Source organism: Mobula hypostoma, chromosome 19, assembly GCF_963921235.1.
Source record: "Mobula hypostoma chromosome 19, sMobHyp1.1, whole genome shotgun sequence".
NCBI classification, from domain to species: Eukaryota; Metazoa; Chordata; class Chondrichthyes; order Myliobatiformes; family Myliobatidae; genus Mobula; species Mobula hypostoma.
Window position 1 is genome coordinate 65,679,658 of NC_086115.1, and position 16,059 is coordinate 65,695,716.

The 16,059-nt window shown below is 41.0% G+C and overlaps 1 protein-coding gene across 6 annotated transcripts in view; it reads right to left on the reverse strand.

Annotated features, from left to right (window-relative positions):
• Nucleotides 1–16,059, reverse strand: part of sfxn4 (sideroflexin 4) — an 85,630-nt gene that overhangs the window by 57,219 nt on the left and 12,352 nt on the right. For 4 of the 6 annotated variants that reach the window (XM_063072070.1, XM_063072074.1, XM_063072069.1 and 1 more), the window contains exons 2-3: nt 12,796–12,834; nt 5,381–5,446 (exon numbers count right to left, since the gene is read on the reverse strand). In XM_063072070.1, the coding sequence (XP_062928140.1) occupies nt 5,381–5,446; nt 12,796–12,834 (105 nt within the window). The remainder of the gene's footprint in view (nt 1–5,380; nt 5,447–12,795; nt 12,835–16,059) is intronic. The other 2 variants (XM_063072073.1, XM_063072072.1) reach the window with 1 other exon arrangement.

The window sequence follows — 16,059 nt, forward strand, 5'->3', positions numbered from 1 at the left end:
GAAATAAGGTGGATGATCTTGTTGCCCTGTACAGATTGCCAGGAATGATGCTGTGGCCATCACTAAATCATGGCTGAAGTATGGTTGGGAGTGAAATGTCCAAGGTTACACATTATATCAGAAGGATAGGAAGGTAGGCAAAGGGGATGGTGTGGCTCTACTGGTAAAGAATGGCATGAAATCAGTAGAAAGATGTGACATGGGATCGCAAGATGTCGAAATCTTGTGGGCTGAGTTAAGAAACTACAAGTGTAAAAGGATGTTGAGGGAAGTTATATACAGGCCTCCCAACAGGAAACAGAAAAGGCGAGTCAGAAGGTCAATGTTACGGTAATCATGGTAGAGATTTTAACATGCAAATTGATTGGGAAAATCAGGTTGGTAATGGATCTCAGGAGAGTGAGTTTGTTGAATGCTTAACAGATAGCTGTTTAGAACAGTTTGTTATTGAGTCTGCTAGGGGATCAGCTATACTGGATCAGGTGTTATGTAATGAAGCGGAGGTGATTAGGGAGCTTAAGGTAAAAGAACCCTTAGGAACCAGTGATCACAATATGTTTGAGTTTAACTTGAAATCTGAAAGGGAGAAGTAAAGTCTGACGTAGCAGTATTTCAGTGGAGTAAGGGAAATTACAGCGGTATGAGAGAGGAGTTGGCCAAAGTAAATTGGAAGGTGCTGTTCATAGGGATGTCAGCAGAGAGCAATGACGTACATTTCTGAGAAAAATTAGGAAGGTGCAGGACATGTGTATTCCAAAAATAAAGGAATACTCAAATAGTAAAATATTACAACCAGGGCTGAGAAGGGAGTCAAAGCTATTGTAAAAGCAAAAGAAAGGGCATACAACAAAGCAAAAATTAGTGGGAAGATAGAGGATTGGAAAGTTTTTAAAAACCTACAGAGAGCAACTAAAAAAATCATTAGAAGGGAAAAGATGAAATACGAAAGCAAGCTAGCGAATAACATCAAAGTGGATTGTAAAAGTTTTTCAAGTATGTTAAAAATAAAACAGAAATGAGAGTGGATATAGGACCACAAGAAAATGAGGCAGGATAAATAATAATAGGAAACGAGGAGCTGGCTGATGAACTAAATGAGTATTTTGCGTCAGTCTTCACTATGGAAGACACAACCAGTATGCCTGATGTTGCAGTGGGTGCTGTTACTGTTTCAAGAGAGAAGGTACTCAAAAAATCTGAAAGACCTAAAGGTACATGAGTCACCAGGATCAGAGAAACTGCACACTAGGATTCAGAAAGAGGTAGCGTTAGCAATTGTGGTGGCATTAGAAATGATCTTTCAAAAATCATTGGACTCTGGCATGGTGCCAGAGGACTGGAAAATTGCAAATATTACTCCACTCATTAAGAAAGGAGGAAGGCAGTAGAAAAGAAATTATGGACCAGTTAGCCTGACCTCAGTGGTTGGGAAGATGTTAGAGACAATTGTTAAGGATGAGGTGATGGAGTACTTGGTGACACAGGACAAGATGGTTTCCTTCTGGGAAAATCCTGCCTGACGAACCTGTTGGAATTCTTTGAGGAGATTACAAGTAGGATAGATAAAGGGGCTGCAGTGCATGTTGTATATTTGGACTTTCAGAAGGCCTTTGACAAGATGCCACACGTGAGGCCGCGTATCAAGTTAAGAGCCCATGATATTACAGGAAAGTTACTAACATGGTTAGTGCATTGGTTAATTGGTAGGAGGCAGCAAGTGGTAATAAAAGGATCCTTTTCTGGTTGGCTACCATTGACTAGTGTTGCTCCACAGGGGTCAGTGTTGTGACCACTTCTTTTTATGCTGTATATAAATGATTTACATGATGGAATAAATTGCTTTGTTGCCAAGTTTGTAGATGATACGAAGATTGGTGGAGGGGCAGGTAGTGTTGAGGAAACAGGTAGGTTGCAGAAGGACTTAGACAGATTAGGAGAATGGGCAAGAAAGTGGCAAATGAAATACAATCCTGAAAAATGCATGGTCATGCACCTTGGAAGTAGAAATAAATGTGCGGACTATTTTCTAAACGGGGAGAAAATCCAAAAATCTGAGAGGCAGAGGGACTTGGGAATCCTTGTGCAGAACACCCTGAAGGTTAACTTGCAGGTTGAGTCAGTGGTGAGAAAGGCAAATGCCATGTTAGCATTCATTGCAAGAGTTCTAGAATACAAGAGCAAGGATGTGATACTGAGGCTTTATAAGGTACTGGTGAGGCCTCACCTTGAGTATTGTGAGGAGTTTTGGGCCCCTCATCTTAGAAAAGATGTGCTGGCATTGGAGAGGGTCCAGAGGAGGTTCACAAGGATAATTCCAGCATTGAAAGGGTTATCATATGAGGAATGTTTGATGGCTCTGGGTCTGTACTCACTGGAATTCAGAAGGATGAGGGGGAATCTCATAGAAACATAGAAAATAGGTGCAGGAGTAGGCCATTCGACCCTTCAAGCCTGCACCGCCATTCAGTATGATCATGGCTGATCATCCAACTCAGAACCCTGTACCTGCCTTCTCTCCATACCCCCTGATCCCTTTAGCCACAAGGGCCATATCTAACTCCCTCTTAAATATAGCCAACGAACTGGCCTCAACTGTTTCCTGTAGCAGAGAATTCCACAGATTCACCACTCTCTGTGTGAAGAAGATTTTCCTCATCTCGGTCCTAAAAGGCTTCCCTTTTATCCTCACACTGTGACCCCTTGTTCTGGACTTCCCCAATATCAGGAACAATCTTCCTACATCTAGCCTGTCCAATCCCTTTAGAATTTTATATGTTTCAATAAGATCCCCCCTTAACCTTCTAAATTCCAGAGTATAAGCCTAGTCGATCCAGTGTTTCATCATATGAAAGTCCTGCCATCCCAGGAATCAATCTGGTGAACCCTCTTTGCACTCCCTCTATGGCAAGAATGTCTTTCCTCAGATTAGGGGACCAAAACTGCACACAATACTCCAGGTGTGGTCTCACCAAGGCGTTCTACAACTGCAGTAGTACCTCCCTGCTCCTGTACTCGAATCCTCTTGCTATGAATGCCAGCATAACATTCGCCTTTTTCACTGCCTGCTGAACCTGCATGCCCACTTTCAATGACTGGTGTACAATGACACCCAGGTCTCGTTGCACCTCCCCTTTTCCTAATCGGTAATGTTTTCCTGTTCTTGCCACCAAAGTGGATAACCTCACATTTATCCACATTAAATTGCACCTGCTATGAATTTGCCCACTCACCGAACCTATCCAAGTCAACCTGCATCCTCTTAACATCCTCCTCACAGCTAACACTGCCGCCCAGCTTCGTGTCATCCGCAAACTTGGAGTTGCTGCATTTAATTCCCTCGTCTAAGTCATTTATATATATTGTAAGCAATTGGGGTCCCAGCACTGAGCCTTGCGATACCCCACTAGTCACTTCCTGCCATTCTGAAAAGGTCCCGTTTATTCCCACTCTTTGCTTCCAGTCTGCCAACCAATTTTCCATCCACATCAATACCTTACCCCCAATACCCTGTGCTTTAAGTTTGCACACTAATCTCCTGTGTGGAACCTTGTCAAAAGCCTTTTGAAAATCCAAATATACCACATCCACTGGTTCTCCCCTATCCACTCTACTAGTTACATCCTCAAAAAATTCTATGAGATTCGTCAGACATGATTTTCATTTCACAAATCCATGCTGACTTTGTCTGATGATTTCACTGCTTTCCAAATGTGCTGTTATCACATCTTTGATAATTGACTCTAGCATTCCCCGCCCCCCCACCGACGTCAAGCTTACTGGTCTATAATTCCCTGGTTTCTCTCTCCCTCCTTTTTTAAAAAGCGGGGTTACATTAGCCACCCTCCAATCTTCAGGAACTAATCCAGAATCTAAAGAGTTTTGAAAAATTATCACTAATGCATCCACTGTTTCTTGGGCTACTTCCTTAAGCACTCTGGGATGCAGACCATCTGGCTCTGGGGATTGATCTGCCTTTAATCCCTTCAATTTACCTAACACCACTTCCCTACAAACATGTATTTCCCCCAGTTCCTCCATCTCACTAGACCCTTGGTCCCCTACTATTTCTGGAAGATTATTTATGTCCTCCTTAGTGAAGACAGAACTAAAGTAGTTATTCAATTGGTCTGCCATGTCCTTGTTCCCCATGATCAATTCACCTGTTTCTGACTGTAAGGGACCTACATTTGTCTTAACTAATCTTTTTCTTTTCACATATCTATAAAAGCTTTTACAGTCAGTTTTTATTTTCCCTGCCAGCTTTCTCTCATAATCTTTTTTCCCTTTCCTAATTAAGCCCTTTGTCCTCCTCTGCTGGACTCTGAATTTCTCCCAGTCCTCAGGTGTGCCACATTTTCTGACTAATTTGTATGTTTCTTCTTTGGAATTGATACTATCCCTAATTTCCCTTGTCAGCCACGGGTGCACTACCTTCCCTGGTTTATTCTTTTGCCAAACTGGGATGAACAATTGTTGTAGTTCATCCATGCGATCCTTAAATGCTTGCCATTGCATATCCACCGTCAACCCTTTAATTATCATTTGCCAGTCTATCTTAGCTAATTCACGTCTCATACCTTCAAAGGTTAGGGTATGTTTATTGTGGGCAGTCACTTCAAGACAACTAAATTTAATCACAATTAGCACAACTTTGGAATTAATGTGATTATTTGTTACTCATAATATTTGCTTAGATTTATCAGACCCAGATTAGAAATCGTCTCATATTTCCTCATAGAGAAGTTGCTCTGAAATACGACAAAGAAATTTTTATCTCATCATTAACCTTCTTAATCTATATGGGATGTTGCTATGTTCAAAGGCAATTCCATACAGCACAATTTCATACATAAAATACAGAAGAAAGAACACTAAAGGACAGTACAGGCCCTTTGGCCCACAATGTTGTGCCAACCTTATAACCTACTCCAAGATCAATCTGACCCTTCCCTCCTACATAATGTTCCATTTTTCTACCATCCACATGCCTACCTAAGAATTTCTTAAATGTTCTTAGAGTATCTGCCTCTACCACCCTGTGCAAAAAAACAACTAACTTCTGATTATCTCCTGCTATACTTTCTTCCAATCACTTTTATAAAATGTCCCCCCCCCACTGCATTAAACTCACATCTTAAATGCTCTGGCCTACCTGGTGGAGTAAAAGGAAAATATGTAAATAATATAAATAATTATTTTTAAATGCTAAGTTCCATCTTTAAAAAGTTCACTGCATCATGGAAAACTCATTGCATAGTGCACCAGTTGTGTTGCATGTAAAATTAGATTGTCGGTTTTAAATAAAATTCTGTTTACATTGGATGCTAGTAATGTTGCAGGATCCAGGATATCCAGCCTTTTAAAATAAAATACTGCTTACATCTGATGCTAGTAATGTTGTAGGGTCCAGGATATCCAGCCACTGAAGAATCCTGCAGAGGAAAGACTACAAAACACAACAGTCAAACTAACAGAGCAAAACAACATAAGCAAACATGTATCAATTAAATGATAAGTTGTTTATTAGTGTGGAAATTTAGTAGTTTCTTTACCTGATGCTGGAATATTTTTACTGCATGGGAAAGTCCAGGGTGGGATTTTGCAATAAGATTTTTTGTATCGTTGGACAAAAATTTTCTTATCAACTTTTTTCATCTTTATTGTTCTTATTTTTTGACTTTGGAGTTAGCAAAGTTATTTTCTTAAATTAAGGGAGAAGCTGGTGGTTAAAGCATCAGTTAAACATATGTTTCTCTATGATTATACTTAAAAGACCACCATTAAATTCACTCAGGTAACTAACCGAAATTCCTTCAATAGCACCTCCCTCATAAAACCTCACATATATAGAGAAGAAGCTGCCAATTATCACCAGCATGTGTCACGAAATTTGTTAACTTAGCAGCAGCAGTTCAATACGATATGTAATATCGAGGGAAAATAGGTACCATAACTTCCGGTGTATAAGCCAACTCTGAGTATAAGCCGAGGCCTCACGTTCAAGGTTAAAAAAGTGACTTTTTCATGTTACCTTTGTATAAGCCGACCCCTTTTGTAGAGGTTTTCGATTTAACCAGAAAAGATCACAAGATCTCACATGCCGGTACTAATGGAAAATGCAAATGCACACATTGTATTTTCTATGTATTACAGTATTTACTCAACAGTATTTACTCAAATGCGCACATTGTATTCTCTACAATATTTACTATATAACCACTGTTAGCTCATTAGAAGGTATTCACTATGTAGCCATGCCTTTTGACCTGTTCACTATTAATTCATGAAGAGACCTAGAATGAAACCAAGTAGAAAGATAACGGTGGCAGGTACGATGATGAAATATGTGTCAGTATGTCAATGCAAGACCAATTAAGAAATATCTGTAAACAACAGGAATTCTGCAGATGCTGGAAATTCAAGCAACATACATCAAAGTTGCTGGTAAAACACAGCAGGCCAAGCAGCATCTATAGGAAGAGGCGCAGTCGACGTTTCAGGCCGAGACCCTTCGTCAGGACTAACTGAAGGAAGAGTGAGTAAGGGATTTGAAAGCTGGAGGGGGAGGGGGAGATGCAAAATGATAGGAGAAGACAGGAGGGGGAGGGATAGAGCCGAGAGCTGGACAGGTGATAGGCAAAAGGGGATACGAGAGGATCATGGGACAGGAGGTCCGGGAAGAAAGACGGGGGGGGGGTGACCCAGAGGATGGGCAAGAGGTATATTCAGAGGGACAGAGGGAGAAAAAGGAGAGTGAGAGAAAGAATGTGTGCATAAAAATGAGTAACAGATGGGGTACGAGGGGGAGGTGGGGCCTTAGCGGAAGTTAGAGAAGTCGATGTTCATGCCATCAGGTTGGAGGCTACCCAGACGGAATATAAGGTGTTGTTCCTCCAACCTGAGTGTGGCTTCATCTTTACAGTAGAGGAGGCCGTGGATAGACATGTCAGAATGGGAATGGGATGTGGAATTAAAATGTGTGGCCACTGGGAGATCCTGCTTTCTCTGGCGGACAGAGCGTAGATGTTCAGCAAAGCGGTCTCCCAGTCTGCGTCGGGTCTCACCAATATATAAAAGGCCACATCGGGAGCACCGGACGCAGTATATCACCCCAGTCGACTCACAGGTGAAGTGATGCCTCACCTGAAAGGACTGTTTGGGGCCCTGAATGGTGGTAAGGGAGGAAGTGTAAGGGCATGTGTAGCACTTGTTCCGCTTACACGGATAAGTGCCAGGAGGGAGATCAGTGGGGAGGGATGGGGGGGACGAATGGACAAGGGAGTTGTGTAGGGAGCGATCCCTGCGGAATGCAGGGGGGGGGAGGGAAAGATGTGCTTAGTGGTGGGATCCCATTGGAGGTGGCGGAAGTTACGGAGAATAATATGTTGGACCCGGAGGCTGGTGGGGTGGTAGGTGAGGACCAGGGGAACCCTATTCCTAGTGGGGTGGTGGGAGGATGGAGTGAGAGCAGATGTACGTGAAATGGGGGAGATGCGTTTAAGAGCAGAGTTGATAGTGGAGGAAGGGAAGCCCCTTTCTTTAAAAAATGAAGACATCTCCCTCGTCCTAGAATGAAAAGCCTCATCCTGAGAGCAGATGCGGCGGAGACGGAGGAATTGCGAGAAGGGGATGGCGTTTTTGCAAGAGACAGGGTGAGAAGAGGAATAGTCCAGATAGCTGTGAGAGTCAGTAGGCTTATAGTAGACATCAGTGGATAAGCTGTCTCCAGAGACAGAGACAGAAAGATCTAGAAAGGGGAGGGAGGTGTCGGAAATGGACCAGGTAAACTTGAGGGCAGGGTGAAAGTTGGAGGCAAAGTTAATAAAGTCAACGAGTTCTGCATGCGTGCAGGAAGCAGCGCCAATGCAGTCGTCGATGTAGCGAAGGAAAAGTGGGGGACAGATACCAGAATAGGCACGGAACATAGATTGTTCCACAAACCCAACAAAAAGGCAGGCATAGCTAGGACCCATACGGGTGCCCATAGCTACACCTTTAGTTTGGAGGAAATGGGAGGAGCAAAAGGAGAAATTATTAAGAGTAAGGACTAATTCCGCTAGACGGAGCAGAGTGGTGGTAGAGGGGAACTGATTAGGTCTGGAATCCAAAAAGAAGCGTAGAGCTTTGAGACCTTCCTGATGGGGGATGGAAGTATATAAGGACTGGACATCCATGGTGAAAATAAAGCGAGTTCGGTGGGGCAGGAGCAAGCTGAGACAATAGGTCTGCCAGGACAGGCAGGTTTGTGCATCTTGGGTAGGAGGTAGAAACAGGAAGTGCCGGGTCTCCCACACTATCACCGACTTTATCCGCTCAGGGGATCTCCCATCCACTGCTACCAACCTTATAGTTCCCACACCCCGCACTTCCCGTTTCTACCTCCTACCCAAGATCCACAAACCTGCCTGTCCTGGCAGACCTATTGTCTCAGCTTGCTCCTGCCCCACCGAACTCGTTTCTGCATACCTCGACACTGTTTTATCACCCCTTGTTCAATCCCTTCCGACCTATGCTCGTGACACTTCTCACGCTCTTAAACTTTTCGATGATTTTAAGTTCCCTGGCCCCCACCGCTTTATTTTCCGGAACTTGGAAATTTTGTGAACCAGTACCTGCTAAGAAAATAGGCCTACACATTGTAGAGCGTTAGAAGCGAATTCTTAATAAATAAATCAGGGAGTGAAGTTTTGGATTAGGTACCCAATGGTAAAGAACCCTCTGAAATGTAATCCCCGTGAAACCACTTAGCGCCCATCGTAATCTCATTAAAACATAACACGGAGTGGCGGGATCAGTACGTGTACTCAGTATTGAGTTTGTGACCACCACGTACAAAAGATTAAAACGAATGCGATATTATGCTGGCTTCAAGCTGAAGGTTGTTAATTTTGCTAAAAGAACGAATAATTCTGCAGCTGCTAAGAAGTTTATTGTAAATGACAAACAAGTGAGAGAGTGGAGAAAGGCAGAGGACACGCTGAGGGAAATGCTAAAGATGAAATGTGTAAACTGCGGGTAAACATGCCAGTGGCCAGAACTGGAAGAAAAAGTTTCAGAGTGGGTGAATCACCAGTGATTGTCTGGATACATTTGTTACCACAGCAATAATTCGAGTTCAAGCGTTGAAATGGGCTGAAAAACACCGTGAGGTCAGAGAAAATTTCAAAGCTATGCGAAGTTGAAGCACCCGATTTATGAATAGATGTGATCTTATGTTGAGACAAAAAACAAAGATTGCTCAGAAGTTGCCGAGCGACCTTGAGAATAAGATTATGGCCTTCCAATCGTCTGTAATCAAGCATCAAAAGGAACATTCTTACCTGCTCTCACTGATTGGTAACATGGAAGAGACACCAATGTTCTTTGATTCTGCTGGCTATCGCACTGTCAATCAGAAGGGGGAGAAAACAGTCCTTGTCAAAACAACTGGACACGAGAAGCAACATTTTACTGTCGTGTTAATGTGTATGGCTGATGGGACCAAACTACCACCAATGGTGATTTTTAAGAGGAAAACATTCCCAAAGAAAGAAAAATTCCCGCAGGGTGTTGTTGTTTATGTTCAAGAATGCGGCTGGATGGATGAAGCGGGTTGCTTGAAATGGATTAAAGAGGTGTGGCATCGACATCCCGAAGGTTTCAGGAAGGAAAAATCGCTACTTGTCTGGGACATGTTCAAAGAGCACTTGTCAGGTGAGACAAAAGCAGCACTGAAAGCTGAAAATACAGACATTGCAGTCATCTCTGGTGGTTTGACGTCCGTGCTCCAGCCACTCGATGTGAGTTTAAACAAACCATTCAAAGAAGAATGGGACGCGATTTTCGAGAGTCAGATAATGAAGAGCGTGAGAGTTTCAAGCTCTGAATGTTTGACGACAACAGTGTGTACAAGTAAATTGAGAAACAGAATGTGTTTTATTTTCTCCTATCATTTCGGATCTCCCCTCCCGCTCCCACTTTCAAATCTCTTACTATCTCTTCTTTCAGTTAGTCCTGACAAAGTGTCTTGGCCTGAAACATCAACTGTGCTTCTTCCTATGGATGCTGTCTGGCTTGCTGCATTCCACCAGCATTTTGGGTGTGTTGCTTGAATTTCCAGCATCTGCAGATTTTCTCATGTTTGTGTTTTGTAGATCTTTTCTTTTGTGCAGATTTCATAAGCGTTTGTATTTTCTTTTGTATTTGACTCAAAAACAGCCAATAAATACGACCTGTCTTCTGTGTATTCGTTTTTCCAAAGTTGGCACCCTCTGTAAAAGTCGATCCCCTAAATTTAGGACCAAAATTTAGGGCTAAGTTCTCGGCTTATACACTGGAATTTATGGGTAAATCAATTACAGTATACTTATATTGAATAGATTAAAAATCGTGCAAAAGTCAGAATATATATTAAAAAAGTGAGGTGGTGTCCAAGGGTTCAATGTCCATTTAGGAAATGGATGGCAGAGGGGAAGAAGCTGTTCCTGAATCGCTGAATGTGTGCCTTCAGGCTTCTGTATCTTCTACCTGATGGTAACAGTGAGAAACACTTTCACCATCGTTTTGGGAGATTTTAAGAAGGCCAGTCTGAAAAAAAATCACTGAGCAATTACCATCAACAGATCACTTGCAATACCAGAGGAAACAACACACTGGACCATTGCTACACCACCATCAAGTATGCCTACCGTGCTATTCCACATCTTCACTTCAGGAAGTCTGATCACCTGGCTGTACTTCTCCTCCCTGAGTATAGGCAGAGACTGAAGACTGCAGCACCAGTAGTGAGGACCAAGAAGGTTTGGACAAGGGAAGCACAGGAGCCCCTACAGGACTGCTTTGAATCGGTGGACTGGACTGGCCTGTATTCAGGGATTCATCTTTGGATCTGGTTGAGTATGCTGCAGTTGTTACCGACTTCATTAAAACCTGTGTGGATAAGTGTGTGCCTACAAAGACTTACCGTACATTCCCAAACAAAAAGCCGTGGATGAACCAGGAAGTACGTCGTCTACTGAAGGCTAGGTCTGTGGTATTCAAGTCCGGCAACCAGGTCTGTACCAGAAAACCAGGTATGATTTGCAGAGGGCTATTTCAAGGGCGAAGAGACAATTTCGAACTAGGTTGGAGGCGATATCAGATGCACGGCAACTCTGGCAGGGTCTGTAAGACAGTACTTCCTACAAAGCGAAACCCAATGCTTCACTACTAGATGACCTCAATGCCTTCTATGCACGCTTTGAAAGGGAGAACACAACTACAGCTGTGAAGATCCCTGCTGCACCTGATGACACTGTGATCTCTGTCTCAGAGGCCGATGTTAGACTGTCTTTAAAGAGAGTGAACCCACTCAAGGCAGAAGGTCCCGATGAAGTACCTGGTAAGGCTCTGAAAACCTGTGCCAACCAACTAGTGGGAGTATTCAAGGACATTTTCTTTTTCAATATTTTTATTGATTTCTTACATAAAAGAATACAGAGTACAGTAAGATATATTAGAGTATAGAAGAATGAGAGGGGATCTCATAGAAACATTTCGAATGTTAAAAGGGTTGGACAGAGTAGATGTGGAAAGGTTGTTTCCCTTGGTGAGTTAGTCCAGGACAAGAGGCCATCGTCTTAGAATTAGAGGGTACCCACTTAAGACAGAGATGAGGAGAAATTCTTTCAGCCAGAGGGTCGTGGATTTGTGGAATTCGTTGCCACATACAGCTGTGGAGGACCGATCATTGAGGATGTTTAAGGAGGAGATTGACAGGTATCTAATTAGTCAGGGTATCAAGGGATATGGGGAAAAAGCCGGAAACTGGAACTAGATGGTGAATAGTTTAGCTCATGGGGGAGCTGCGGAGCAGACTCGATGGGCCAAATGGCCTAATTCTGCTCCTTTGTCTTGTGATATAATATATATCGATTACAATATATTGGAATTATAAATATAGTTTCATTATCCCATATTCGTATACATTAAATTTAAACATAATATTGAAAAGATATACTTTTATTATACAAAAAAACTAAACCCACTACCAGAAAAAAAACAGCTGTTTGGTTAAAAAAAAAGGAAAAAAATCCTTAACATATAATAAAACATATTGTTAGCCAACATCTGTGCTTAACAGCAAATCAAAGATTTTGAAAATAATTCAAAAAAGGTTCCCACGATGTTAAAAAATCTTGTCTAGGTTCAGAAATTGAACAGCGAATCTTCTCCAAATTTAAACAAGACATAACATCACGTAACCAATGAGTATGAGTAGGCGGAGTGGCATCTTTCCACTTAAACAACAATGCCCTCCTGGCTACAAGAGACATAAAGGCCAAAATGTGCAAATCATGTGACTCCAAAATAATATCATTTCCTCCAACAATACCAAATAAGGCAGTCAAAGGATTAGGTTTAAAGTTTATTTTTAAAAAGCACCGAAAAAAGTTTGGAATACTTCCTTCCAATATTTTTCAAGACTCGGACAAATCCAAAACATATGAATTAGTGAAGCTTCTCCATTGTTACATCTGTCACAACAGGGAGAAATATCCGAATAAAAACGAGAGAGCTTATCTTTAGTCATGTGGGCCCTATGAACCAGTTTAAATTGTAGAAGGGAATGACGGGCACATAACGATGAGGTATTAACCAATTAAAAATTTTCATTCCAAGTATCCTCAGAAATTAGAATCTGTAAATCTTGTTCCCAGAGATTTTTAATTTTGTCTAAAGGAATATTTCTCATTCCCAACAACATACCATAAATATTAGATATAGATCCATTATGGAAGGATTTCAAAATAAAAATTGTATCAAGTAAATTCTTACCTGGACTTTGAGGAAATGTAGCAACACGCATAAAAATTGCTGGTGAACGTAAGGAGTATAGTGAGAGGGACAGAGGGAGAAAAAGGAGAGAGAGAGAGAAAAAATTAATAATAATAAAAAATAAATAAATAACAGATGGGGTATGAAGGGGAGGTGGGGCATTAACAGAAGTTAGAGAAGTTAATGTTCATGCCATCAGGTTGGAGGCTACCCAGATGGAATATAAGGTGTTGTTCCTCCAACCTGAGTGTGGCTTCATCTTTACAGTAGAGGAGGCCGTGTACAGACATATCAGAATGGGAATGCGACGTGGAATTAAAATGTGTGGCCACTGGGAGATCCTGCTTTCTCTGGCGGACAGAGCGCAGGTGTTCAGCGAAATGGTCTCCCGGCCTGCGTCGGGTCTCGCCAATATACAGAAGGCTATATTATTGTTAATTTTTTTTTCTCCCTCTGTCCCTCTCATTATACCCCTTGCCCATCCTCTGGGCTTCCCCCCTCCCACTTTCTTTCTCCCTAGGCCTCCCGTCCCATAATCCTCTCATATCCCTTTTGCCAATCAACTTTCCAGCTCTTAGATCCATCCCTCCCCCTCCTGTCTTCTCCTATCATTTCAGATCTCCCCCTCCCACTTGCAAATCTCTTACTATCTCTTCTTTCAGTTAGTCCTGACGAAGGGTCTCGGCCTGAAATGTCGACTGTACTTCTTCCTACAGATGCTGCCTATCCTGCTGTGTTCACCAGCAATTTTTATGTGTGTTGCTTGAAATTCCAGCATCTGCAGATTTCTTCGTGTTTGCGTTTTTAGGAAATGTATGTACTTGAGAACACAAAAAGCTTCTAATTTGTAAATATCAAAAGAAGTGGGTTTTGGGTAGGCTATACTTAGCTGACAATTGTTCAAATGAAGAGAGACTACCTCCAACAAACAAATCCTGAAAACATTTAATACCCAATCTATTCCACTCTTTAAAAACTACATCAGTCGTAGAAGGTTTAAAAAAAATAGTTAGAAAAAATGGGATTTTAAAGTGAAAAACTCAATAAACCAAAATATTTTCTAAATTGTACCCAAATCCTCAAGGTGTGTTTAACTACAAAATTATCAGTTAAATTACTTAAAGATAAAGGAATTGAGGGTCCAAGAAGAGAAATGATAGAAAATTTATTAACAGAATTAGCTTCTAAAGAAACCCAGACCGGACAGTCCTCTCGATTAATATAATACACCAAAACGTAAGATTCCGTATATTGACTGCCCAGTAATAAAACCTAAAATTGGGTAAGGCTAAACCTCCATTCCTTTTAGCTTTTTGAAGATGAACTTTATTTAATCGAGAAATTTTATTTTTCCATATATACGAAGATATAATAGAATCCAGAGAATCAAAAAGGAATTTAGGAATAAAAACAGGTATGGCCTGAAATAAATATAAAAATTTAGACAAAATATTCATTTTAATAGAATTAATTCCGCCAATCAATGATAAAGAGAAGGGTGATCAATTTGATAGTGCCTTCCTAACATAATTCAGAAGTGTAAAAAAAATTTCTTTAAAAAGGAATTTATAATTCCTAGTAATTGTTACGCTCAAATTAAGTAACTTGATTTCTTACAATTTTAAAAGGAAGGTTAATGTTAACTAATACCAAATTATTCAAAGGAAAAAGTTCACTCTTATGAAAGTTAAGTTTATATCCTGAAATCTGACTAAAGCAGGAAAGTAAAGAAAGTATGGAAGGTAAAGAAGACTCCACATTACAAATGTAGAGCAAAAGGTTATCAGCATAAAGCGACACTTTGTGAGTAATACCCCTCCTTAAAATACCAGTGATATCATTAGATTCCCGGAAAGCAATAGCTAAAGGTTCTAAGACCAAATGAAAAAGCAAAGGACTCAAAGGACAACATTGTCTGGTTCCACACTGAAATCTAAATGGTTTAGAATTTTGAGAGTTAGTAAGAACCTGAGCGGAGGGAGACAGATAAAGTAATTTAATCTATTGAATAAAATTAAAACAAAATTATTTTTTCTCTGAAGTTTTAAATAAATAATTCTTTTCAACCCAATCAAAGGCTTCCTCAGCATCTAAGGATATCACACATTCTGATATCTCTTCAGAAGGAGAAATAATAATTCAATAAATGACGAATATTAAAGTGGGAGTATCGATTTTTGATAAATCCAGTCTGATCATCAGAAATAATAAATGGCAAAATATTTTCAATCCTACGAGCCAAAAGTTCAGATAAAATTTTAGTATCTACATTAAGGAAGGAAATTGGTCTATAAGAAGAGCATTCAGTTGGATCTTTATTCCTTTTAAGAATAAGCAAAATAGAGGCTTCATAAAAAGATTGTAGCAACCTACCTAATTTAGAAGAGTCCGAAAGGACTGAGTATAAGTGAGGTATAAGTAGAGGAAAAAGCCTTAAAAAACTCCCCAGAAAAAAAATCAGGACCCGAAGTCTTCCCCGAGTGCAAAGAGTGAACAATCTCGGCAATTTCCTCACAAGATATGGGTTGATCCAGCAATTTTTGATTATCATCAGAAAGTGTAGGAATGTTTAATCGATCTAAGAAATTATTCATTACAGTATTATCTTTAGGAGGATCAGAACTATGAAGTTTAGAATAGAGTTCTCTAAAAGTATTGTTTATTTCTACATTATCAGATGTTTTATCACCATTGGCTTCACAAATTTCTTTAATTTGGTATTTAACTATAAAGATCTTTAATTGGTTAGCCAATAGTTTACCCGTTTTATCTCCATGAACATAAAACTTACTTTAATCTTTTAAAAGTTGAGTTTCAATTGGGTAAGTTAAAAGCAGATCATATTTAGTTTTAATTTCAACATGTCTTTCATATAAAGCAGGATCTGGAGCCAAATAACAGGAATTCTGCAGATGCTGGAAATTCAAGCAACACACATCAAAGTTGCTGGTGAACGCAGCAGGCCAAGCAGCATCTATAGGAAGAGGCGCAGTCGACGTTTCAGGCCGAGACCCTTCGTCAGGACTAACTGAAGGAAGAGTGAGTAAGGGATTTGAAAGCTGGAGGGGGAGGGGGAGATGCAAAATGATAGGAGAAGACAGGAGGGGGAGGGATAGAGCCGAGAGCTGGACAGGTGATAGGCAAAAGGGGATACGAGAGGATCATGGGACAGGAGGTCCGGGAAGAAAGACGGGGGGGGGTGACCCAGAGGATGGGCAAGAGGTATATTCAGAGGGACAGAGGGAGAAAAAGGAGAGTGAGAGA